Source organism: Heptranchias perlo, chromosome 15 (assembly GCF_035084215.1).
Source record: "Heptranchias perlo isolate sHepPer1 chromosome 15, sHepPer1.hap1, whole genome shotgun sequence".
NCBI classification, from domain to species: Eukaryota; Metazoa; Chordata; class Chondrichthyes; order Hexanchiformes; family Hexanchidae; genus Heptranchias; species Heptranchias perlo.
The window spans coordinates 44,734,160-44,761,146 of NC_090339.1; the positions used below are offsets into that span (position 1 = coordinate 44,734,160).

Below are 26,987 nucleotides of genomic sequence, written 5' to 3' on the forward strand. Positions count from 1 at the left end.
ATTTGTTTTCCCCCTGAATCTAATCTGTGTTTTGGCTCTTTTAATTAAAAAAAAAGATATGAGCGAGAGAGAAGGAAAACACAAGAGAATCCATACAGAAGATGGGCAGGTACATTTCAACCCCTTGAGTCTTGAATGAAAGCGTCCACATTTTACTGCAGTGTATTTAATAGTAGCAGCTAGCATTGCTGCTGTTTGAGTTCTGACAGTAAATGGGCTCCCTCTGGCAGTGGCTGACGTAGCTGCTTCCCGCTGTTTTACACTATAAAGGATCTGGAGGCTGAGAAACAGCCCAGCACCACCTAAACTCAGCTCAGATTTCATTGCACTGTGCAGTCAGATAGGAAACAACCAAGCAACTTTTAACAATGTTCCTGTCCCTCAGTGGAATTGGCTTTGTGGTGGAGTTATGATGAAGAATTTGGGAGTTTTAAGAGCTGTGGGAAATTGAAAGTTTCATAAAGTGAGAAACTCAAGATCTGAGTCAGAAGAAGACACAGCACCTGCCTCTTGGGATCTTTTTTTGAGTGCATAACCTGCATTGCACTGACATTTCTGTAGGAATCTTATTGGGATTGCACATAGAACAGATCCAGGATAGGAATATCCATTTCAGCTGGAATGAAAATGTATCCTAGATTTTTCATAGCAACAGTCTTCTGTATTCAATGGGGATTCATTTTAATCCAAGGTAAGAAAATACTGAAAGATTAAAGCTCTGATTATTAATCACATATTAATGTGGAATCCCTTGTACTTGTTTTCTTAAGCTCACCGCAGAACAGTGAGTTTTCAACGGTATGTGAGCACTTCCCAGCCTCTCGCCTGAAGTGTTGAGTGTTTTTATAGACACATTCACCCGGGCATTCTTTCAGTGACGAGGTCATTTGGGAAAAAGTGCACAATTAAAGTCATAATACATGTATTTGATTAAACACAAATATTGGCTTGATTTAGAGTCCCCATGCATTTCTGCCTATGCTTTACCAACTTTCAGCCCAACTCAGCTATTTGTCAAAAAAGTTGCTTTCTATTAACCCTTAACCTACTAAACAAGCAAGGGCACTAATGTGGTTAGCAAAGCAAATGTTGTGATTGGTGTGCTCATGATATTGATGACTGCTTCCCCATTTTCTCAGATATCTAAAACTTGTAATTTGGTAAACAAATCTTTTGAATCTGGGAAGAATAATGTAACGGGTCCAAGTCATGAAGAAAAACAAAACTATTGAGTCCTTCAGATTGCTTGATTATACCCGTCCAGTGCTGAATTGAAGGAGCAAGGGATAATGCAAGCCATAATAGCAAGTCACATAAGAGCAATTGCCTCTTCTGTATTGATTTTTGATTAAGTATCAATAGGAGGTGAGGCAAATTCTTTCCATCAAATCTGTTGTTTTGATATCAAAACTACTTTTATACAAGGGGCACTAAGTGTACTTGAAAGATTCAAACCTCTAGCCATATACATGATTCAGTCTGTAAGCTTTTCTTTAAATTCGGAAGGTACAAATTGGGCTATAAATATAGGGAAAACTGATTATAGGCATGTGTCAGAGCAGTCTACAAAGCTGCTTAAGATCAGATATAATTAGCGTGAGGAATGCACCATTAATTACGTACCTATATTAGGAGATAAAAAGAAAATTTGAAATAAAAACAGAAATTTTGGGAAGTACACAGTAAGTCCATCAAGATTAACGTTTCAGGTAAAGACCCTTTGCCATGACCTCCGTCAATCCGAGACGCTAAACTGTCTTTCAGGCTCTGACAGACCAGCTATGCATGTCCAAATTTTCTGGTTTTATTGCCTATATTATTTATAACAGTATATAAATGCAAATATTATTATGTTGAAATACCACAAAAGGTTTCACACAGAGTTGCTTCTGGAGTGCAGTGACTATCGTTATGTAGTTAAGCACTGAAGTCATTCTGCACCAGCAACATGTCCCAAATAACAATGTGCTACTAGTTCATGTGTTTTTGATGATATTGGCTGGGGGAGGAATGTTGGATAAAACACCAGGAGAACTTCCTGCTCTTTAAATAGTGCAATGAGATCTTTAACATCTACCTGAACACAGGTAGATAAGATCTCAGTTTACCATCTCGTCCAAACCACAGGTCGTATATTTACTTCTAGAAGATTTGGATATGAATAATTTTAACTGCGTTATTTTCTTAAGTTTAAATTTATAAAAATCTTTAATTAGTGTTAAATTAAATATGTTAATACGGTTTAGTATTTCTTCCGCAATGTTAGACCGTCACCATCAGGAGTTCCCAACTCCAAACTTCTGTTATCTCACTATATTGAATTGCCTAATGCCTGAGATTGTTGAAGGTTTGTTATCTTGGCCTTGAAGTTACACAGTGGGCCAATAACATATGCATTTGTCTGAAATTCCTCTCTCCACTACATTAGTGGAGGCTTTAACTTTTTTTTTAAATAAATGGGCAATAGAATTTCAGACCAATGTTAAATGTTTGTATACTACTATTCTACAGAATAATTTCAAGGCCATTATTTTGAAAGGTTTCATGAATTGTATATTTTTGACAAAAAAAAGTTTAACTATGTTTGTGATGCAGTGCAACTAGAATAAACAATGCAAATGAATTTTTTTTTATGCCAGATGTCTTTCTGGAATAAACTAATGTGAATTCTGTAGACCTACAGCAGGATCTTGTGTTACATGCAGTCACCAAGTCACCAACAAGTTTGTTCGAAATGTAACTCATTCGCTCCCTTCCTTCATTTCCCATCGACCTCCCCCCACGCCCAACCCCCCTCCCACCCCAACCCTAACCCTATTCTGTGCTGACTCTTGCTGGACTACCCTTGTCCCAATGCTTATTCTTAACTGAGAGTTTAGACAATGAGCATCAGCAGACTATTTGACCATGTAGGTTATCACCGCTGAAGCCAGGCACTGGGAGAAACTCATTTTTAAAGGGCGTGATTGTCATATGTTTAGGGAGGTGCAAGCTCAATTTCTGGACTCTTCAGAAACTGCCTGTGCCTTAAATTGTGCTACAGTGACCATTGATGAAACTTAAAACTTAAAACTGGCAAATGCCAGAATTCCTACCATGTAAACAATTGACAGATTCTGATGAACGTTATTGAGTTTGCTCAGAGTTTTTAAAGTAATGGGGATTGCATATTGAGCAATATAATCAAGACATCATGCAAAGGTGGCATTACTGCAAACACCCATATTTAATCTGGTAAATTCTCTTGCAAGGCACTTCACATCCAGGTAGATTTTTCTCTGTGGACTCCAGCAGTTGTGTAATTAAATCCCATTACCACAGAATTTTCTATTACTTTGTAACCTCTACACTAATCAGGTGCCACTCTACAGAGTATAGTCAGCGATCTTGTGCTCCCCGCAAGGACTCATGTCTGAAGTGAGGATGGATCCACGAATTGGAACTATCGTGTTAGAGCCCTAACTCTGGCTTATGCTTCCTTTGAGCATAGCTCCCAACTGTGAGCATAGAACGCTAAACTTATCCTAAAGTGTAATTTTTGTCTTGGGGTTTTCATGTTATGTCCCATGGGAGATGAAATCAAAATTTATAAAAATGTTCTGATAAAATATCTGAGTGCCATCCTTCGTTACCTAGTAACATTGCAGAAAACCCCCTGTAGTTTGAAGTAACTAATACATGAGAGAAAATATTGTTTCAGCTTTGTAATTATTTCAATAGCTTCAAAATTAACAAACTATATTTGGCTTTAAGAAAAAAGACTGAAAAACATTGATCAAATTGAGTGTTCTCACAATATTGCACATTCTGTCCAATTGTTTTTTTAAATGCCATGAACCAAACACTTTTTAAAGTATTTATATTCAAGTAAAGCACATGCATGGGCGTGAGGTGAGGATTAGGTCTACTTAACTGTGATTTCCCCCCTCAGCACCATAGTTCAATAGCTGCTGATATTTACTATTCAGGATCACATGAAGAATGACTATGTTGCATCAGAGGTTGCTCGTGCCCATTAAACCACACTATAGCATAAATAACCATCTCATAGTGTGAATAGCGAGAGGAGGAAGGGAGGTAACCAGACCAGGAACTGGAGAAATGAAAAGACAAAGGATGTTTAAATTACAAAGTAAAATACATCCATAAAATAACAATGAACACTTGGAGATGTTTTATGAAAGATTGAGAAACCTGAAAGTACACGCATGTTTTAACCAGCTTCCAGTCCTTTACTGGATAGCATAAAATATGCTGGAGTGTCCATTAGTGCTGACATTGGCGAGACATTTGTGGCATGTGTGCATGCGCCCTTTTGAGGTTGCATAGAAGCAATAGCCTTTGGAAACAGAAATCTACAAGTCCCCTTACCCTATTCATTTACAGCATAGATATTCATTCCACTTGCCCTTTTCTATTTGCCATGTAGCCATTCAAAAAGGTTAATCTCAATCTGTCCACTTTTCCAGTCTTCAGCTTTGGGAACTCTTTTTAACATCCTTTAAGCATAAACAGTTTTAATTTAAATTTGTCATAAAATGTGATCATTCTCTGGAAAAACTACTTTTTTAAATGGCATTATTAGTAGTAAGAGAATGTGCCAGACCACTTCTAACATCTGGGATGAGTGAAGTGAGCCAGATAAATGAACAGTGTAGATAGCGCTCAACAACATTTTTACAGTCTAACCACAGAGGGAGTTCTTAAGTTTGTGCTAACAGCATCTGATACTCCTTAGATCAAAAGGGGGGATCATTTTCCGTTGATGGGATTACATTTTCAAATAGTCCCGACAGACTGATGTCCAGGATCATAAAACTATTGCAGAACTGCTGTAGTTTAAAGAAATTCCAAAATAAACACTCTCCGCATGACCTGCCATAGTGCTGCGACAATGAATCCCAATAACCTAGTATGAAAAGTGTAGCGAAGGCAACCTGAAAGTTAAAAGTTAACCGCGGTATTGTTCTAGATTTTGTAAAGTCTTGTACCTTCACCCACACTACTGAATTTTCTTTGAAAGCTTCGGAACACTTTATACAGTACATGCCAGTTAATTGACAACGTGTCAGTGGAAACGTTCATTTAAAGGGATCAGACATCGATTCACTCCTCATGAATTCTGTAATGTTTGCTTAGTAAGAGTAATTGGATAAAGGGTACATTTGCTTGCCGTTGAGGTGTTCCTATTAAGAGGCAGCTACCGTGGTGTTGTGTTTCTTTTAAATATTTTTCCAAAAGCTTACCTGTACGTGTACATATTTTGTGTAGTTGTTGTACACTTTCATTCCACAGTGGTCAAGGGAGAGTCCATTTGTACATTGACTTTGTTAGCAAGGCTGTGCATTCACTGGGAGCAATGTATGTTTAAGGCCAAGGAAATTTTAACTTGGTTCCTGGAGTTCAATTCAAGAAGGGATGAAAATGGTTTGGGAGGTGGAAACATAGGGTTCCATCGACATTAACTGGTGTTCTTGCTGGTCACAGGCAAAGGCTCAACGTCACTCATTCCAATTGGCATATGGTACGTAGGTATTTTAGCTACAAATTCGAGGCAGGAGTCAGCAAACCCAGCAGTGAATATTTGACAAAGTGAGCGATAAGAGGGGTTAATAATAAAAAGATGACCATAATTTGATTGTATTGCATTTTTAATCATAATTCTCATTCTCCAATCTCATTCTATGCTTAAATAAGACTACCCATTTGCCATTAAATCCGAATTATATAATGCGTAAAAGTACCACTGTGGTACTGAACCATATGTACTAGAAGATCCCCATTCAATTCACAGTCTATGCTGAGTTAACTGATCTAATCCAGGGGAGCCGCGATCAGTCTAAGCACCCCTGAGCCAGTGAGGAGAAAAAAAATCATGTAGGTCTCCTGCTCCTGATTGTTATATCCAGTGAATCCTGTTTGGAAAATGCAGATGTGGGCATTGGGTGAGAACAGGATTGCGCTTGTTCGTGACGTGGTCATTTAGGTAAATTAGTGGATTGCTGTTGGCACCTGTGAAACTGTACCCAAGCATAAGCTAGTGCCTTCAGGAGGATGGATAAAAAAGAAGTCTGGGATAGGTGGAAATTTGGGTGTCGATTTTTGACTGCAGCCACCTAGCATAAATGTTCAGTGGTGGCCTGAAAATGGTGTTGGGTCACTGACTGCCATATTTACATGGACCCTGTGGCAACTGCCATCTTGGTAGGGACCTTTTTAGATTGGTGGCCAGAGTGTCCGCCTGTTTCACGTGGGCGGCCTCTTTTAATATACAAATTGGGATCCTATGACTTTTCTTATTCATTCATGGGATGTAGGCATCGCTGGCAAGGCCAGCATTTATTACCCATCCCTAATTGCCCTTGAGAAGATGGTGGTGAGACGCCTTCTTGAACCGCTACAGTTCTTATGGTGTAGGTTCTCCCACAGTGCTGTTAGGTAGGGAATTCCAGGATTTTGACCCAGTGACGATGAAGGAATGACGATATATTTCCAAGTCAGGATAGTGTGTGACTTGGAGGGGAACGTGCAGGTGGTGGTTTTCCCATGCGCTTGCTGCCCTTGTCCTAGGTGGTAGAGGTCGTGGGTTTGGGAGGTGCTGTCAAAGAAGGCTTGGCGAATTGCTGCAGTGCATCTTGTAGATGGTACACACTGCACCGGTAGTGGATGGGGTGAATGTTTAAGGTGATGGCTGAGGTGCCAATCAAGCAGGCACCTGAATGGTGTTGAGCTTCTTGAGTGTTGTTGGAGCTGCACTTATCCAGGCAAGTGGAGAGTATTCCATCACACCCTTGACTTGTGCCTTGTAGATGGCGGAAAGGCTTTGGGGAGTCAGGAGGTGAGTCACTCGCCATAGAATACCCAGCCTCTGACCTGCTCTTGTCGCCACAGTATTTATGTGGCTGGTCCAGTTTAGTCTCTGGTCAGTGGTGACCCCCAGGATGTTGATGGAGGATTCGGCGATGGTAATGCCATTAAATGTCAAGGGGAGATGGTTAGATACTCTCTTGTTGGAGATGGGCCTTTTCTGGCGCAAATGTTACTTGCCACTTATCAGCCCAAGCCTGGATGTTGTCCAGGTCTTGCTGCATGTGGGCACAGAGTGCTTCATTATTTGAGAGGTTGCAAATCGAACTGAACACTCTGCAATCATCAGCGAACATCCCCACTTCTGACTTTATGATGGAGGGAAGGTTATTGATGAAGCAGCTGGAAGGTGGTTGGGCCAATGACACTGCCCTGAGGAACTCCTGCAGTGATGTCCTGGGACTGAGATGATTGGCCTCCAACAACCACTACCATCTTCCTTTGTGCTAGGTATGACTCTAGCCACTGGAGAATTTTCCCCCTGATTCCTATTGACATCAATTTTACTAGGGCTCCTTGATGCCACACTCAGTCAAATTGCCTTGATGTCAAGGGCAGTCATCCTTGCCTCACATCTGGAATTCAGCTCTTTGTCCATGTTTAGACCAAGGCTGTAATGAGGTCTGGAGCCAAGTGGTCCTGGCAGAACCCAAACTGAGTATTGGTGATCAGGTTATTGGTGAGTAAGTGCTGCTTGGAAGGTGTCGTCGACAGTGCTATCATCACTTTGCTGATGATTGAGGGTAGGCTGATGGGGCGATAATTGGCCGGATTGGATTTGTCCTGCTTTTTGTGGACAGGACATACCTGAGCAATTTTCCACTTTGTCGGGTAGATGCCAGTGTGAAGCTGTACTGGAACAGGCATATGTAGAACCCCAATTGCAATTTTGAGGAATGCTCCTCCTGGCCCCACAAAAATACTCTGTGCTGCTGGCCCCTGCAAACAATATCACAGTGCATTAAGATTTTAAACAGAGTAGAGGAGCAGTTGGACTTCAGGTGTACAGATACACAGATCATTAAAAGTGGTAGTGCAAATAGGTAAGGTCATTAAAAAGGCTGATAGAATTTTGTTTTGTGCTAGAGGCATAGAATGAAAAAGCAAGGAGGTGATGTTGAACTACAAGATCTTAGCTAAACTGAGTTAGAGTATTGTGTGTATTTTTGGGCACTACATTAATAGGAAGGATATAAAAATGTTGGACAAGGTGTAGCATAGATTCACAAGAATATTATCCAGGATGAGGGTATTCGTTAGAGTCTTGAGTAGTTAGAGAGGTTTTCATTGGAGCAGAGAAGATTGAAGGCTTAACGAATATGAAGTGTTATAGTAAGATAAATAGTGATAGATTGCTTCCACTGGTTGATGAGACATTAATGAGAAGTGATACATTTAAGTTAATCACAAAAATAATTAAAGGAGAGGTCAGAAACAAATGTTACACAGAAGGTAGTCAGAATATGGAATTCTCTGCTACAAATAATTGTTGAAGTAGAGTTTTATATGGACTTGTGAAAGGAAATTAGACAGTTGCTTGAATAAGGATATAGGGAACAAAAAGAAGAGTGAGATTAAACTAGGTGACTTATATGGAGGAAAAACACCGATTTATTTTTTATTCGTTCATGGGATGTGGGCGTCGCTGGCGAGGCTAGCATTTATTGCCCATTCCTAATTGCCCTTGAGAAGGTGGTGGTGAGCCGCCTTCTTGAACCGCTGTAGCCCGTGTGGTGAAGGTTCTCCCACTGTGCTGTTAGGAAGGGAGTTCCAGGATTTTGACCCAGCGACTATGAAGGAACGGCGATAAATTTCCAAGTCGGGATGGTGTGTGACTTGGAGAGGAACGTGCAGGTGGTGTTGTTCCCATGTGCCTGCTGCCCTTGTTCTTCCAGGTGGTAGAGGTTGCGGGTTTGGGAGGTGCTGTTGAAGAAGCTTTGGTGAATTGCTGCAGTGCATCCTGTGGATGGTATAGACTTAATGGGTTGAAGAACCTGTTTCTGTGCAGTAACATTCTCTGATTCTCTGATTGTATGATTCTATGCTTTTGGATGGTTTTGACTGGTGTGTTGGATAATTCCGTAGATCAGTGCAGGTAACATGAAGAAGTAAAAACTGTGGCCATTATTGATTCTATAATGCCCAGATATAATTTGACATTTTTGCTTCCATTTTCAATTTTTTTTTTATTTCCGAGCAAACTGGGAGATTTTGCATCTCTGCCGTAGTTCAGAGATGAAGCTTGACTGGCAATGGAAAGGATTATAATATAAAGGAAGAACTGATCAATTAATTTAAAAAGCCCTCGGATCAAAACTGGTGAATGCACCATTCACACAATTCCCCAAAGTGACAACATATTGCTACTTAAGACAAATAGTGTGAGTGTTTTCTTTCCAAATGTTTATATTTTGTACTACATAGAATGTACAGCACAGAAGCAGGCCATTCGGCCCAGCTGGTCAATGCTGGTGTTTATGCTTCACACAAGCCGTCTCCCACCCCTCTTCATCTAACTCTATCAGCATAGCCTTCTATTCCTTTCTCCCTCGTGTGTTTATCTAGCTTCCCCTTAAATGCATCTATGCTAGTCACCTCAGCTACTCCTTGTGGTAGCGTATTCCACATTCTAACTACTCTGGTTAAAATGTTTACAAATTATTATAATTAGCCATTTTGGAAGGTCATCTTTATTTGACTGGTGGTGTTTTGGAGCTTGACTGAGTTCACTGTATATTCTGTGATATAAGCTGGCTACATTGAAAAAATCACTAAAATGCACACAGTTAAAATTGAATTCATAAATTAAAATGTGAAGGGTTAGCTAATAAATGAGTGAGATGAAAAAGAAAATAGTTTTAAGTTTTGCATTTAAAGCATAGTTCAGGAATAAAGTCCTTTGTCCTTCATTGTGGTGTTGTAATATCATTTCAAATCAGAATTGAGACTAGTTGCTGTGGCATGAAATGAATAAGCTGCAGAGACAGGAAATAGTCTGTGGCCAGTCTGCACTATAGATAAGGGAATTCCGCAAATTATTCCTACTGCTCTCAGGCCGTGACAAAGGATTTCCTCCTTAAGTGTTGAATAGATTACCGGGTCAGAGCTCAACGTTTTATAAGATTTGTAATAGTTTTGTCTCCAATTTACTCAACCTTCAATTCAGAGTTTATTTAAATATGACATAGTTCCTGGTGAAATTCATTGAAAATGAAAAAAATATTTGTCCCAAGTGATGTTAGCACAAATAATGAGGTGGTATTTTTTTTATTCTGCTTCAAGTTAAAAGGTGAATTGTAGGAACTAAAATGAATAACACTGCATTACATCGAAGAACCCAAGCTTGCTTATGGGACGGGACTAGAGTAGTATTCTCACCTTCCTGGTTTGAACCAGAAAGTCCAGTTTTTGGGTTGACTGTCTAGAAATTTCTCTAAAATGTAAACTATACACTCAAAGGAGTTGAAATTGAGCTATGTGACATTAGTAACAAACATGTTAATGCATTTGTGTGCAGTTCCCTTAGCCCGCTGTTTTAACAAAGACGTCAACTCATTTATTTTGAATGCAAGTGTCAACTTGGCTCAGTTGGTGGCACTCGCATATCTGAGTCAGAAAGTTGAGTTCAAGCTCCACTCCACTCCATGACTTAAGCACATAATCCAGACTGACCCTTTAGCACATCTCTGGAGTTGTCGGCTTTCGACTGAGACATTGAACCAAAGCCCTGCCTGTCTGTTTGGGTGGACGTATATATATGAAAAAAAAACTCTTGCAGTTCTATTTGAAGTGGAGCAAGGAGTTCTCCCAATGTTCTAGCCAAGATTTCTACCTCAACCAACAGCACCAAAAACAAATTCACTGATTGATTGTTCATTTCATTTTCTGTTTCTGAGACCTTACTAGGTGCAAATTGACTGCTGCATTTGCTTACATTGCAGTGACTACATTTCAGCAGTAATTCATTGGCTGTGAAGTACTTTGGGACAGCCTGAGGTTGTATTAAAGTACTATATAAGTGCTTTCTTTCTATAGCAAGCAGTGGAAGCTCATTAACACATTTATTACTAACTTTGCACAACATTACTTCAACTGTAAAGTCTGTTTCTCTTTAAAACATAAGTCACTATGTTTAATGAATTTTCATTAGCAGCATCACAAACATCAGAACTGTAGTTATAATCCCACCTCCTGTCCTCTCCCTTTCTGCCTACTATCTAGTTTTAGACTTGGAAAAAAAATGTCTACCCTATAGAACTAAAGGTGACAAACATGGAAGAAGTTGGAAACTTATATTATGTTTTGATCAAAGGTGCATTTTCATATGGTTCTGTTAAACAGTGTAAACTCCTAAAGTGGCATAAGAATATGACTATTATACTAGGCTTGACCTAGTGATTTATAGTGCTATGGATTTAGAAGTCACCTGTGGTTCTGGTGGAATACCATAGGTCAAGGATGGTGATATAAAATTAAAAACCACTCGCTCCAGTTGCTAATACATTAGAAGTCTTGTGCGTGCACACTTCTTGTCAAGTAACACTTAATTTCTGTAACACTTTTCTGTCATACGACTATCTGTATACTTTTCCCATCATGCTGTTTCTGTCATTCTAAAACTTACTGATTCAGTTTACCTAACCAAGTCCTCCGAGGTAGGTGGCACTGTTGGTTTCTTTAATTTTAAGACCTCCCAACTGCATTTCCAAGACAGGTGGTACTGTTCTTCACTCTGGCATCCATCTTGGAAATACTAAAAATGGGCTACAGACCTAATGCTACCTGCCTCCTCCCTGCTATGCTCTTGTGGTTGCTGCCTTCCCCTCATTGACCAATTACCTCCTTCCCTCCACCGTGTCTCCAACCCAACCTTGAGCTCCATTGCGGTCATCTCTAAGCCACCCCATGATCGTACTTCCCCACCCCCACCATCACAACCCTGCCTAGAGTCTAGCGGCCACTCTCATGGAGTACCAGGCTGTGTTCCTTCCTTACTGATTTTAAAAGTACTAAAAATGCTTAACTACTTGAAGCTTCTTCCGATAAATGGTTAGGAACAAGGCTTTTGGCACTGTGTGGAGGGGAGAGCCTATCTCCTTGAAGCAGATCTGCCTACTACTACCAGAGTCCCCCACTGTGACTGAACCTCAAGCCCTGACACCTGACCTCAAGGCTGGTTCAGGGTTTCTTTGGTTGTGGCAGAGAGCAAGGCTGGTTACAGTGCTTAAGGAGGTTAGCATTGGCAGGGAGTGATTAGCTGTGCAGCTTGTCTGTGATAGCATTCTTATCTCTGAATCAGAAGGTTGTAGGTTCAAATGCCACACCAGAACTTGAGCACATAATCTCGGATGACATGTCAGTGCAGTACTGAGAGACTGCTGCACTTTCAGACAAGAGGAATAGGGTGGTCATTTTTAACTTCCTGAATTGGTATTAACAGGTTCGGTAGACTTACCAGCCTATTAACACCAACAACCACCCTGCTTTTTCAGGCAGTAGACTCCTTTTAATATGTAAATTGGGGTACTATGATGTACATAGAATCCTGACTGCCATTTTAGGATTGAATTATTCGGAGCGTGCACTATGCAGTTTACTTTTGGTGTGTCCCCCTCTCTGAAGCAAATAATCACCCTAACATGAAATAATTTATAAAACAAATTTTTAAAATTGAATCAAAAACACCATGAAAATGCTGACATTTCTCAATGTGTTGATGGTATAAATGATATCCCTATTGGAGACCAGTGTGGTGACTAACTGGTTATCCAGTCCCAGGTTCTAATCCTCTGTCGATGTTCATAGAATCATAGAATCATAGAAGTTACAACATGGAAACAGGCCCTTTAGCCCAACATGTCCATGTCGCCCAGTTTATACCACTAAGCTAGTCCCAATTTCCTGCACTTGGCCCATATCCCTCTATACCCATCTTACCCATGTAACTGTCCAAATGCTTTTTAAAAGACAAAATTGTACCCGCCTCTACTACTGCCTCTGGCAGCTCGTTCCAGACACTCACCCCCCTTTGAGTGAAAAAATTGCCCCTCTGGACCCTTTTGTATCTCTCCCCTCTCACCTTAAATCTATGCCCCCTCGTTATAGACTCCCCTACCTTTGGGAAAAGATTTTGACTATCTACCTTATCTATGCCCCTCATTATTTTATAGACTTCTATAAGATCACCCATTAACCTCCTACTCTCCAGGGAAAAAAGTCCCAGTCTGTCTAACCTCTCCCTATAAGTCAAACCATCCAGTCCCGGTAGCATCCTAGTAAATCTTTTCTGCACTCTTTCTAGTTTAATAATATCCTTTCTATAATAGGGTGACCAGAACTGTACACAGTACTCCAAGTGTGGCCTCACCAATGCCCTGTACAACTTCAACAAGACATCCCAACTCCTGCATTCAATGTTCTGACCAATGAAACCAAGCATGCCGAATGCCTTCTTCACCACCCTATCCACCTGTGACTCCACTTTCAAGGAGCTATGAACCTGTACTCCTAGATCTCTTTGTTCTATAACTCTCCCCAACGCCCTACCATTAACGGAGTAGGTCCTGGCCCGATTCGATCTCCCAAAATGCATCACCTCACATTTATCTAAATTAAACTCCATCTGCCATTCATCGGCCCACTGACCCAATTTATCAAGATCCCGTTGCAATCCTAGATGTTGAGTTAACTGATCTCAATCAATTGTCCTCAGTGCTAGGGAAGGGAGAATGAGCTTCCTGTTACTGATTATTACCTAATGACCTCTGGAGAAAATGCTTATGTGTGCACATCAAGTAAAGGATGTTTTGGACTTGACTGATATATCCTTCATGAATGAAGTTTTCACATAAAAAAAAGTGGCATGAAGTATCAAAGGGTTGTTGGCACCTATGGAAATGTACCCCAGCATGAATTGACTAAGCCAAGTAACTATTCTTTATCTCTGAGCAATAATGGAGGCCATTCCAGCTAAAGTCTCCTATTCTCATCTGACACCTACACATATGCACTTTTCAGCAGGGGTCACTTGGAGAATATCCTGGTTGATTTTCTTTTTCATAGCCAAGAGGTACTGATGTAAATGGTAGTGCCCTAGCTGTTGTCTCAGCTAACTCACTGCAAACCAAGATTCAAGCCTGTCTAGTCTATATGGCTTGGTACTACACCTGGCACTGATTTTTACCACCAGCCAACTAAGAGAACACATTACAACACTTGTTGATAACAGCTGATTGTGTTTCCAAACAGCCATCAACTACATTGTTGCTGCAACAGCTAGCTTAGTGGTGAATTTCACTGACTGAATTTAAAAAGAAGCATTAATTAACCACTCATTCCTGTTCTTTACATCTGCCTTACCCTGAGGGTCAGGTATTCTGAGTATATTAATATAACATAATTGTGACGTGAGATGAGCTGCAATAATCATTAGTTGTTCCTAACTAAATCAACTTGACAATCTTTAACAATTTAACAAAAAAGACTCGTCAAAAGAAACACATCTTAATTACAAGGAAGAAATTCTTGACAGTTTTGTGAATACAGTATTTTGCAGAAAAACAGAGCCACTGCTATTACTCATCTCATAAGAACTCGGTTACACATAGTGGGTTGAGTTGGATAACCAAAATTTCAAGTAGGGAGGCAGGTGTCTCTAAAGGAGTTGGAACATTGGGACAACTTGCATGCAGCTGGGATTTGCATAACTCTTTACCATCATTTCAATCATAGTCTACACCTGTTTTCCTCCATTTAAGGTGATTGCAGCATGTATATTATTCAAATTAATCTTTGTCCTCTAAAGGCTTACACAATGGGGATGCCCAGATCCAACACACCTGCTCAACTTAAACATCTTTTATGAAGGGAAGACTCTGACCTGTCAACCCTTCATACTTAGAACTAAATGCAAGACCCTCACCGTTTACATCTTCAAGTACCGTATAGTCTGTAAATGCACCAAAAGACTGCTACTACTAAAGACCCCCTTTATCATTATTTCTAATACCACCGCACACCCAGACCGTGTTGGGACAATATGCTTTCCCAGTAATGTATGTAAGTTCATTGAAATCTTTTTTAAACAAAGGAGATGCTTCGTACCACTGCCATCTAATTGTAATGTAAAGCTGGATGATTTCCAGCTTTCCTTTCTCAGGAGTTAGAAAGCAGGAATCTTGCACCTAGTTTGTGTGCCATGGTGACCCCGCAAAGGGGAAATGTTTTTTTATAACTAGTCTAGCCTCTTCAAGGCTAAAAGTATTGTGTGCTATTTCACTTGACCATTTCCCTTTCATAACATATATAAATTAGGGGAGAAATTTAAATAGAAAGCATATTGTTTTCACTGAAGGCTGCATATGGAAGGAACTGAGCTGCCAAAAAATAAATAAAACATGTTGCCACAGCTGGAGGTCCCTCCAACATGGACTCTTGGTGTGCGGTGGTATTAGAAATGATGATAAAGGGGGTCTTTAGTGATAGCAGTCTTTGAAGGCCTATTCTGTGAGCAAATGGGTGAAGTGCCTTCGCTATTCTGTGATTCTTTTAGAATGAATGATTCTACAATTGGTGTTTTTATGCAATCTGTTCCACTGATTAAAACCTGACTCAGGTGTGGGAAATTTCCAGGAAATCAAGCTGTGTGCCAGCATAGAAGGAATAGCTTGTTGCTGATGTAACCGTCCGGAATTTCCTCCAGGGTTCTCCCAATCAACTGCCATAACTTCCATCAGAAGATCAAAGGAAACCCATTTCTATGGGGTTTCTGCTGAAGTTATGGCGATCGATCAGAAGAACCCCCCCCCCCTCACAACCGAGGATGTTTTTGGTGCATATTTCTCTCTCTCGAACCTCCCAAAGGCTGACTTCCAAAGTGCGTCAGGTCACAAGAGATGCCCCTTCCTTTCCCTCTTGAAAGTAATACAACAACCTGCACACTTCATATCTTTAATATCTGAGATATTAAAATCTCCATTGACATAATTTGTTAATCCCATTCATAACTAAAAGGGAGCCTTCAGTAGAATACAAAATCTAATAGACCTCTGCACAGTTTTGACTATTTGTAATCAGTTTTCTATTGATCAAACAAGTTTTTTTTTCCAGCACATCCCAAACCTTAGGAAGTAAATTTCTACATTTTCTGCCTGTATTTTCATAAAAAGTTCTGTAGATAGTAAAATATGTTGGTTTTAAGCAGATCTGAGCAATATCAAATCATTTTCCCTAATTAAAGGAGCCTGGTAATCATTTCCCAGCACCTTTTACAAATTCTCCAGGTATCTAATTAATAAAAACTGATTTCCTTTACATTTGTTTTAGTACAAAAAGGAAGTGATCTGTGGTTTAATTTTTTTTGGGAGGTTCTCCTATGTTTATAAGAAGATTGAATCAAAAGTGGCCAATTTCTTTGCCCAGTAAACAGTGCAAGTGCTCCTGGGGCTATTAGTTTAGACAAACATGGATGCTCAGACCTAAATTTTGCCACACCAAAAAAAATCTTATGTTGATGTGAAACATGAAGAGCAAGATAACGATAATGTCTTGCATCAATAACTTTTAAAAGTAGAATAGTGGACTAGGGGGTGCAGTGAGTTAAACACTGTCCTTCACCCTGGAACAGGACCTAAAGCCTAGCCCAGAACGATGGAATGACATTTTCTCCTTTCTGTTGATTAAAAGGATTCAATGGAAATGAGTATGGGCAGAAATAAGTTTGGGCAGTCTTATCCCAATTCCCAGTAGGCATGTCAGAAAACTGTTCTTAATTCTGAGTAATTGCCAATATTCAGCTTGGCTCAGTGGTCATCCTCTTGTTTCTGAGCCAGAAGTTGTGGGTTGAAGGGCCATTTCTAGCACTTAAGCACAAAATCTGAGTGGACACTCCAGTGCTGTACTGAAGGAGTTCTGTATTGTTGGAGGTGCTGTCTTTTGGATATTAAACTGAAGTCCTGTCTGCCTGTTCAGGTGGATATAAAAGATCCCATGGCTCTATTTAAAGAGTAAGGAAGTTCTCCTGGTGTCCTGGCCAACATTAATCTCTCAACCAATACCACCAAAAAGAGTTTAACAGGTCATTTATCTCATTGTTATTTGTGGGATCTTGCTGCATGCAAATTGAATGCTACATTTTCCTACAGGGACTACACTTCAAAATAATTCAATGGTTACTAATTGTTTTGGGACATTCTCTGGACATGAATGACACTATATAAATGCAAGTTCTTTCTTCTTTCCAAATTGGCAATCTCACTCAGATCACAGAATGGATGTTATGGAAAACAGACAAATGTCACATTGGTTTAACATGGTACCGATCTGAAGTTAGGGCTGAGGCATGTTGTTGCAACAGAGCAGTGGAAGCTTTACTCTGCATCTAAATGCTGCTTTCCCCTCTTTCCTTTTCCCACCAAGCCAAACCTCTCCCCTGCCCTAGCTCTGAACCCACATCATTCTTCAGTTTCTCTCCTATCTCCTCCTCATGCTCTCTTCAAGCTTATCTTGTTCATAAGACCCACCTCCTTCTTCCTTGACCCCAAACCCACTAAGATGCTGACCACCCAACTTCCCTTCCTGGACATCCCACAAACAGCAATGAGATGAATGACCTGGTATTCTGTTTTAGTACTGTTTAGTGGATGTGACAGGGTTGTATATTCAGATTGAATACAATATTATTCAGTTATCACATGACACAATAGCTTTTAATATCTAAAGCAATGAGCCTAGCATACAGAGCATCAGAACTATTATCCACTAACTGTAATGCACAAGTTGGTTGGAACACAACAATTATCCATCCAGAATATAGCACTTCCCCATTAAAAATCTTAAAAATAGATGTTACTGTTGCCATAGAAATTAAAGGAAGATGAAATTATTTGGTCACTCCCAATGATTCATTTGGTTACTCCCAATATTGTATTTTTATTCAATATGTTTTAACCAGGGTTGGATGCATAAGTTATTTATCTTCTTATGATGGAAAACTAGAGGAAAATGTTTGATTTTCTTCATAATTAATCAGCTAACAAAATTCCAAAAGCACTTTTAAATTAGAGATTTTTGAGAGGCAACTTAATTAGCGAATTGTTGCTAATAGAGAATGAAAACAATGTCCCATTTTTCATTAAAAGATTAATTTTGCCCCCATATTGTATTCAGCTGTGACAGGATATGACAAATAATGGCATAGGAACAATTTCTACACGATTACTTGGTTTAGGGATGCTTATATCGTGCTCACATAGAAGATTATGTACAGCATTAAATACAAGGGCAGAGTTCTATAGGTGTTAGTGCTAACTTACTGTAAAAGCTTCACATTACACTATAGTGTATGATTTCTGCAGCATACAGTGTAATCTGAGGTTGTAATGTGGTCCCTTGTACACTCTCCAAGTAGCCATTTTAGACAGCAGAAAAGTACCAGGGATCCAGTCTCTTTTTTTAAAAAATCATAAAGGTAAATGCAGATGAGGGAGGTCATTCAGCCCATCCAGCTTCCATTGAAACCTATTGTTGTCATCATCACAACATCTAACTCCTTCTTAATTGATTCCAGAATCTTCGCCTCTATGGTCCTACTTACCTTTAACCACTTTGTACCAACGTCCCTTTATCTTGCAGTCCTGAATTTACCTTTTCTATCTCATTTTGTATATTGTGCATATCTCTAATTCACCTCCTTTTAAGGCTGAGCCATCTTAGATTTTGCTATTTTGGTCTCATAACTCAGTCAGCCTTGCAGCCCTGCCCTGCACCATCTCCAGGCCACGGAAGTTTTCCTTGTGTCTCCATGACCAGAACTGATAGGACAAGAACTGAATTGGATAAATACTTGAAAGGGAAAAAAATTGCAGGGCTGCAGGGAAAGAGCAGGGGAGTGGGACTAATTGGATAGCTCGTTCAAAAAGCCGACACAGGCACAATGGGTCAAATGGCCTCCTTCTGTGCTGTATCATTCTATGATTCAATTAACTAAACTCAGTATTCAAGGTGTGGCCAGGCAAAAGTTCTGAACAGTTTCAGAATCATGGCCTTAGACTTGTACTCTAATGATTTGGCAATATAGCAAGGTTCTCTGTTAGCTTTGTTGATTGCTGCTCCACAGTGACTGAACGTGCTATTTTAAATTATCATTCCTAGATCTTTTCAGCCTCCCCACCCCACACCCCCCGATTAGTTTAACACCATTCATTGAGTAAGTGTGCGTACGCTCTGAGTTTGATATTTGTCCATTTGGAACCATAATCCTTTTGTAGAGTTTTAAAAGGCTGTAATAATAGAAGCACTTCAGTAAAATGGGCCTAGTATCTGGCATAAACAGTAGAATATTATTTGCTTTGAATCAAAGAAGTTTACAGCTGGAGAAGGCCATTTGGCCCATCTCTTTGCTAGACCTATCCAAAACTAATCCCATTACCCTGCTTCCTCTCCCTGATCTTGTATCATCCTCGGCTTCAAATATTTATCTAATTTTCCCTTTAAAAGATCCAATAGCCTCTGCTTCAACCTGTTGCTAAGCGTGATCCAATAACCCTCTGTGTAAAGCCATTTCTCCTCCCTTCTCTCCTCACTACCTTGGTGATAATTTTAAATTGATTGCCAAAGATTTGTGATGGCTAAAACCATACAAAAATAATTTTAGCAATTCAAGTCCAGTCTCTGCCACTTTGTAGTTTAAGGTTTTGCATGATTTTTAATGAATAAAATTTGCATTCACAATTGGTGCAAAGAAAACATTTTTCTGCTTCAGCTTTGAAAGGTTAGATTCTCCTCCCTCCCACTTGAGAGGCGTTTAAGAGCTAAGGCCATGATTATAGGTTACACTCTTATCTACATAGGGTTTGTTTCATCAAAGCTTGACATTCATTTGAAATGCTGTTGGTTAAAGTGCATTCCAAGCACTTCAAACAGTAATGAAAGGACACAGAAAGGATACAAGAGTAAGAGATGGAGTTACTGCAATCTTATATAATATGTGTCATTTTTGTTCAAGCATGCTACAAAATAATTAAAGGGACAGGATACTTTTTTTTGTGCTCTGTGGCCTGAAGTTCAGGCTTGTCAAAAGTAAGATCTTAATGTATCCTCTTATACATTCCAGGCCTCCTAGGTGTTTAATTTCTAGGTGTGTAGTTTCTGTATAATTCAATTTGAAAGCTACTATTCATTTTTAAAAACCTTCCAAAAGGCATGATAAACAAAATTTTTCCATTGATTTTGCAATTTTGCTTTGTGCCAATATATTTGGCCCGTCACTGGCGCAAGTGGAAGGTTTAACGTCAAGACATGTCCCGAAAGAATTTTCACCTCAACTTCCCTCTCACCATTGTAGATGCCACAGAGTTACATATGGCTCATCTAGAAAGGGTGTGCAGGAAAACAGACTGGGCTGGTTACTTTTGCATCCAGCTGCCTGATTTTCCTTCATCTCTTGAAAGTAAGATGCAGATACTGCACCACCTTGGAAGAGCCACCAAGAGCTGATTTTATCCGAGCACAATGCACAATTTTTTGAACTTGTATAGTAAATTGCTGATAACATTACCCATGGTCGGTTTGTGATTATAAGTTTTTTTTAAATACAAGATGGCAACGGAGTTTAGAGAGAGACTTCACAAACTCACTCCACAGAGACATCCAGTGCCAGGACCGTTATCTACATTGAGACATTTGACATAGTAATTTATAATGGTAAATGTTGGCACAAAGGTGTAATGCGAAATGGTGACAATAGGAAGCAAGGTTTGTGAACAAGAAGTGTGTGCCCTTTGCAAAATTTATAATATATAGATACTGCCTTCCTGTCCTTGGCGAAGAGATGCAAGTTAGCAACTATTCTTCAGCTAAAAGAAAATGTCAACAAAGTGATTGATTAAAATGGTAAAATGACAAGTTTAAGACAGAACTTTTTTTGTCCTGTATTCAACTGCTTGAAAATTCAATAATGATGATCAACTCAGTTGGTAGCACTCTCAACTCTGATTCAGAAGATTGGAGTTCAGGTCCCAAGCCAGGACCTAAGTACATAATATACCATCCAGGACAAAGCAGCCCGCTTGATTGGCACCCCATCCACCACCCTAAACATTCACTCCCTTCACCACCAGCACACCGTGACTTCAGTGTGTACCATCCACAGGATGCACTGCAGTAACTCGCCAAGACTTCTTCGACAGCACCTCCCAAACTCACGATCTGTACCACCTTGAAGGACAAGGGCAGCAGGCACATGGGAACAACGTTACCTGCACGTTCCCCTCCAAGTCACACACCATCCCGACTTGGAAATATATCGCCGTTCCTTCATCGTCGCTGGATCAAAATCCTGGAACTCCCTTCCTAACAGCACTGTGGGAGAACCTTCACCACATGGACTGCAGCGGTTCAAGAAAGCGGCTCATCACCACCTTCTCAAGGGCAATTAGGGATGGGCAATAAATGTTGGCCTTGCCAGCGACGCCCACATCCCATGAACGAATTTTTAAAAAATCTTAACAGACATTACATCGCAGTACTGAGGAGTGTTGCATTACAAGAGGTGCCATTCGTTAAATGAGATGTTAAACCAAAGTTCTGTCTGCCTCTTCTGATGGCTCAAATGGATATTAAAAGGTCCATTGGCACTATTCAAAGAGCAGGGAGTGCTCCAGATGTCCTGGCCAACATTTCTCCCAAAATTGTTCTGAGTCTAATCAAATAATCTCTGATCCCATATCATGGGTTCTTTTCATCCCCATAGTTTAGAAAATAACCTCTTTTATTGATGGTCACTTTAAGTTTATATCTAAGGCTGGACATTAGTAACGGTGATATTGGCAGATGAACACGTAGCACATTCCTCTGCCCACTATTTCAATGGACACATTGGCCCCGATATTTACGGGGAGGTGGGGAGGGAGCAGGGGCTCCTATTAGTGGCTGGGAAATCCTGGAATGTGGAGGTCCTATCGAATTTGATGGCAGGACCTCATTAGATTTTTTTTTTACTCCCTTTCCCTCCCGGCAGCCGACCAGATTTAAAGGCTGGCCGGCTGCCATGTGAGAAAGCTTGCTGTAGAAGACCGTAGACGGGGACCGCTCGAGACAGTCCCTGGCAATCGGAGTTGATTGGGGCATGGTGAGGGGACTGGGAGTGTGGCAGTGAGGAGCGTGGGGGACAGGGGGAAGAGATTGCGGGGGTCTGAAGATTGCCAGGGGGAGGGGGGGGTCGGCTGATCGCGGAAAGGGAGAGATCGCAGGGGGCAGCAGATCCTGGGGTGGGGGGGAATGGGAGGGAGATCACAGCAGGAGATTTGCTCCTCCTGGCCCACAAGCAGTGCTCTAAAAAGCACTTACTTGCTGGGTCTGGCTGCTCCCACCTCCCTTCAGCTGCTAGGTTTCCCGATCCCTGGGAACCCATCCCGCAGCCATTAAATTCAAATGGCTCCCAAAATCTGAGGAACTGAGCTTCATTTAAATATTATAATGACGAACACGCCTCTCCAGAGCAGGTTACTCGGATGCCCCCAAACCCACTGCGGTAAATCCAGGAGTAGGCACGTTCACAGCGGGTTTCACACTTTTACTGATTTAACCCCCCAACACTGACACTCTCACCCGTCGTAGGGGGGTTAAAACTCCCCCCAGTAACACAAATAAAATAATTGGATTAAGGCCATCAGTGAAATAGCAGACAGAGGAATGTCATACAAAAGTGCTAAGTGTTCATCGGCCAATATCACCAAAACTAATGTCCAGCCTTAGAAATTAATAAGTATTCATTTGCCAATATCACCAATTGTAATTTTTACCCTATGGTCGTGAAAAGAAAATGATAGTGGTAAACAAGCATTAAATACATGTCTGATGTCCCATGTACACTTAATTAACGTGTACTTATGTATCAAAGATAGAAACTGGCAGTAATACCAGGCAGAAATATTTGCTAAATAGGTAATCTAGTAACAGGGTGTGAGAGAAACTGGAGTCATGTTTCTTGACATCTAAGCAGAAAAACAAAATGCCTTGGGCAACATTTTTCAACAAAACTTGAAAACTTGTCTTCTCTGTCTGCATCTGCTACTTGTTACATAAGATGACTTGTTTTTGAATATAGCAATTAGTTTACCTGGATTTTATGGTTACAAAAATTAATTACATAGATAATGACAAATCGGGACCATAGAAGAGCAAAATAGAATTTAGGCCTGGGAGGGGGGATGAGATCCTGGGGAGGGGCTTTGAATGGGCCTGCAGCAGGCCAGATTTTTATTTGTGGGTCCAGGAGGAACACTCCTGCTTCTCCTGGGCCTACAAAGATTTAAAAACTCAACATTTCCTGGGACAATTTTTTGAGCAGCCTCCAATGTTCCTTTAAGGACCCTAGTTAGGCCACTCAGCCTGGTACAACTGGGTTAGAATGTGCACAGTGTACCCTCCACCCATCAATACCTGAATTTTGCTTTTGAGTGTCATTTGCATATTTAAACAGCCTTATCCTGTTTCATGCATATGGGCTAAATCATCCATTTACAGGCCCACCTGAATATTTCTCAGGTGCAAAATGGTCAGTCGTGTGTTCAATTTCTCCCCCATTTAGTCTAATAAATTCCATTGTGTGCAGACACATGATAGATGGGGCATCATGTGGTGAGACATTTCCTCTTCAGCAAGAAACAAAAACTGATCAGTGAGCCCTATTTGAAGTGTGCCAATTGATGATGATATTTCATAGGAGGACATCAATAGTGGCCTGCAGCCCATAGCCCAGCTTACTCATTCAGCTCAAGAATATTTGATGGCATGCAACATCACAGAGATAGTAGAGAGGGGAGATGATGAAAAGGCCTTTTACAAGGTTGATCCTCCATTCTGGACATAAAGACAATTGTTTAGAATTCTTATTGTTTAATCCACTTGATGGCACTTTGGCACTGCCAATTTATGTAGGTTTTGGTCTATTAGGAATCAGTCATGCACCTTCTATTTTGCTTTTTTATATGGATGACTGATATTAAGTATCAACAAAATCTGTAAACTTATCATACCAAGGAAATGCATGAAATTCACTTTTCAAGTTGATGCTATCAGTCACTGTCAGTGTCTTTACAGTAAATCCTCATGACTTGATAATCAGCGTTCCAGTGAAGTTGGCCTTTTTTGAACCACACAGCGAATGGTATGTAACTAAATGCATGCTATGCTTTTTCTTTGTTCAGGTTCAGCTCCTCGAGTCAATCTGATTGCACCAGAACTGACTATTTCTGACAAGCAGCTGGTCATTGAAGTAAATGGAACATTCACAATCACATGCAGGTGAGGTTACATTTACCTTTTTACCATAAGATACTTCTTTCTGTTTTTCTCTTCTCTCTTACCTGCTTTCTCTCTTTACAGAGTGTCATCCTTTTTAACTGGCATCTAAGAGATTCTATCGGTGATTCTACCATATAGATCAACTAATACATCAAAATAGGTTAGGTGACAGGATTGTTAGTTTTACCATAATGGTCCATCTAATCATGCAGCCTGATTGAAAACTGACTAAATATCATACACAGTGTGACTGGGTCAACTACTGCTGAAGCATTACTCCCTCTCTAACCATAACTAGCACAAAGCAAATGGTTATACATTACTGTGGGTTCAATCAATATGACAACATTAAATAAAGCCAACTAGTTATAAGTACTGCTCTCTATTCACATTCAACCCATGGATTTAATTTTTCTATGTCTGACCATATGATACAAGCATCTTAATGTAAGAACAAGATACGTCTTTTATCCATCCATCCACTCCTATTGAACATTTCATAATACATTTGTGTAGCACCTTATCACGTCAAAACGTTATAAGAAGTATTGAAGTATTTCACACAATTTAATTATTTTTGAAGTGCCGTAGACATGTAAGCAACACAACCATTCTGCACCAGCAACATCCCACAAACAGCAATCTGTGTTTTTGTGCTATTGATTAAGGGAGGAATGTTGGCCAGGACACAAATCTCCATATTCTTCTTTGAATAGTGCCATAAGTTCTTTAGCATCCATCTGAAACATCAGCACAGACAGATGGCATTTTGGTTTAATAGCTCAACCAAAGATCAGTAATAAGGTTGTCACCCACCCATTCTTTGATTGGACTATTTTGCCAGCAAACTGCTTTTTAAATTATTTTTAATGTACACCAGTCAGGAAATGATTAGTTTTCAAGGTTTTTGCCCATTTTGCCATTTTTTTTGTCCACTGTAGCAGGTTTTACAATAAAATATCAAAACCAGACCAATTTGAACTATTCCAGCACATATAAAACCACTAAAACCTTCACATGATACTCAGTGCCACCCACAGAGGAGCAGCTAGCCCTAAAAATCTTGAGAGAAAGAATCCAAATAAATACCTTACATAATAACTCGAATAGTTGGAATGCCTCCAAATATATGTAGGAACTAATACAAAACTGTACTAAAATTAATACAAATACCAAGAAATGATAAGGAACCAGAAATGTTACAGCATCGGAACAAAGAGCTGGCAAACAGGTTGGAACCAGGAATTTTTTTTTTTAAATATTCTCCGAAATTACGCTTCTGATACCATCCCATGCCCTGTCCTCTGCCCATTTTGGACTTAGCTGAAGGTGGCAATCCTAGAAGGCACCTCCAACACTGCGCAGGAATATCAGTCCAAATTAAGTGAGATACCTACGGATCTGAAGGTTCTGGGTTTGACGAGTGCTACCAAGTGGTCCAAAATAATACACATAAAAACAAGAACAGGAAAAGACAACTGGGCCCCATAAATTAATCCCGTTTTGGCCGATCTCAGCCCCACCTTAAATACCTTCCAAGACCCTTCTATACCCCTAGTCCCTCTGTCTCTAGAACAGTTTTGGGAATCTTCAACTTCTGCCTGAAACGAGCATGAAGTCGGCAGAGCAACCGCACACCCCACTCAAAGCCAATGTTGGGAGACCTGAACCATTTCCCTGCTCAGGCCTCATTTAAATACCACTGGCAAGATGTGGACATCAATTCTGCTCATTCTGGCCCCACAAAAACAAAAATTTAAAAATTCTTCGGCCCTTTTATGAGAGGACCACTAGCTAAGTCGCTCAATGCCTAGTTGTACCTAAAAGTTGCAATCATGATCCTACAACAAGAGTAGGACCCCTATTTGCAGATGTATGCAACCTCCCGCCAGAAACACGCGGGTTTGCTGCTCGCCCGTTTGCAGGCCCACCAGAAAATTGCGGGAAACGGCAATTGAAAATCGCCCCCCCCCGCCATCTAGTTTTGAACCTAGTTATTGTGTTCACTTCAACTTGTTCTACAAGTCTGATCCACTTGGTTTCCCTATCTAATCCTAATTTAGAATGTAATAATGTGCCATTATTTTATGAAGGCCATTTGGCCCATCAAGCTCACTTCATCGAATCCATGTATGACACTTCTATCGTGGACTTCCCTCACACATCGTCTGCTGATTCCTTACTTTAAAGAGCACTCATTTCCTCATTTTTAACTTGTGTTTCCTGTTTTTTGAACCCGTTATCTTGGGGAACAATTTGTCTGAATCAATTTATCAATCCACTTTTTATAGGCTTATAAGTATGTGTTAGGTTATTTCAAAGTTTCCTATTTTCCAAAGCGAACAAGCCAAAATTCCACAAACATTCCTGAAATCAGCTTGGTCATTCACTACTATACTCTCTGAGGCAATAGTATCTTTAAGCAGACACAGTTGGATGTATTGTGAATAAATCAGTCCCTCAGCAACTGTTCTATTTAATTGATGAGTTGCCCAGCATTGAACATTCTTTCATTGCTTGCAAGACAAATATATTTGTTTTACGCCAAGCAATGCTCACTACTGATCAAAATGGACTGAACAGTGCATTATTCAGGGAGATCCTGTCAGATAAGTAATACTTTGCACAAAGACATGTCTCAGTGGAAAAAAACGCAGCATACAAGAGTTAAAAGAAAGTCAATTCAATGTTTGTGAGGCTGGTCTATGACTTTTAGTTAACCTTTTTAACAACCCAAGCCACAATGTGAACCTAACTTTTTTTTAAAAACCAGGGGAAGGAATAGGGTTAAATAAACAGTATACAGGACTGGGACA

General features: G+C 40.2%; 1 protein-coding gene across 1 annotated transcript in view; it reads left to right on the forward strand.

Annotated features, from left to right (window-relative positions):
• The first annotated feature begins 323 nt into the window (after nt 1-323).
• The window catches only part of kdrl (kinase insert domain receptor like), a 167,928-nt gene continuing 141,264 nt past the window's right edge, over nt 324-26,987 (forward strand). Inside the window, exons 1-2 of the mRNA XM_067997139.1 lie at nt 324-691; nt 24,075-24,171. Coding sequence (XP_067853240.1) covers nt 622-691; nt 24,075-24,171 — 167 coding nt within the window. The 5' untranslated portion in view covers nt 324-621. The remainder of the gene's footprint in view (nt 692-24,074; nt 24,172-26,987) is intronic.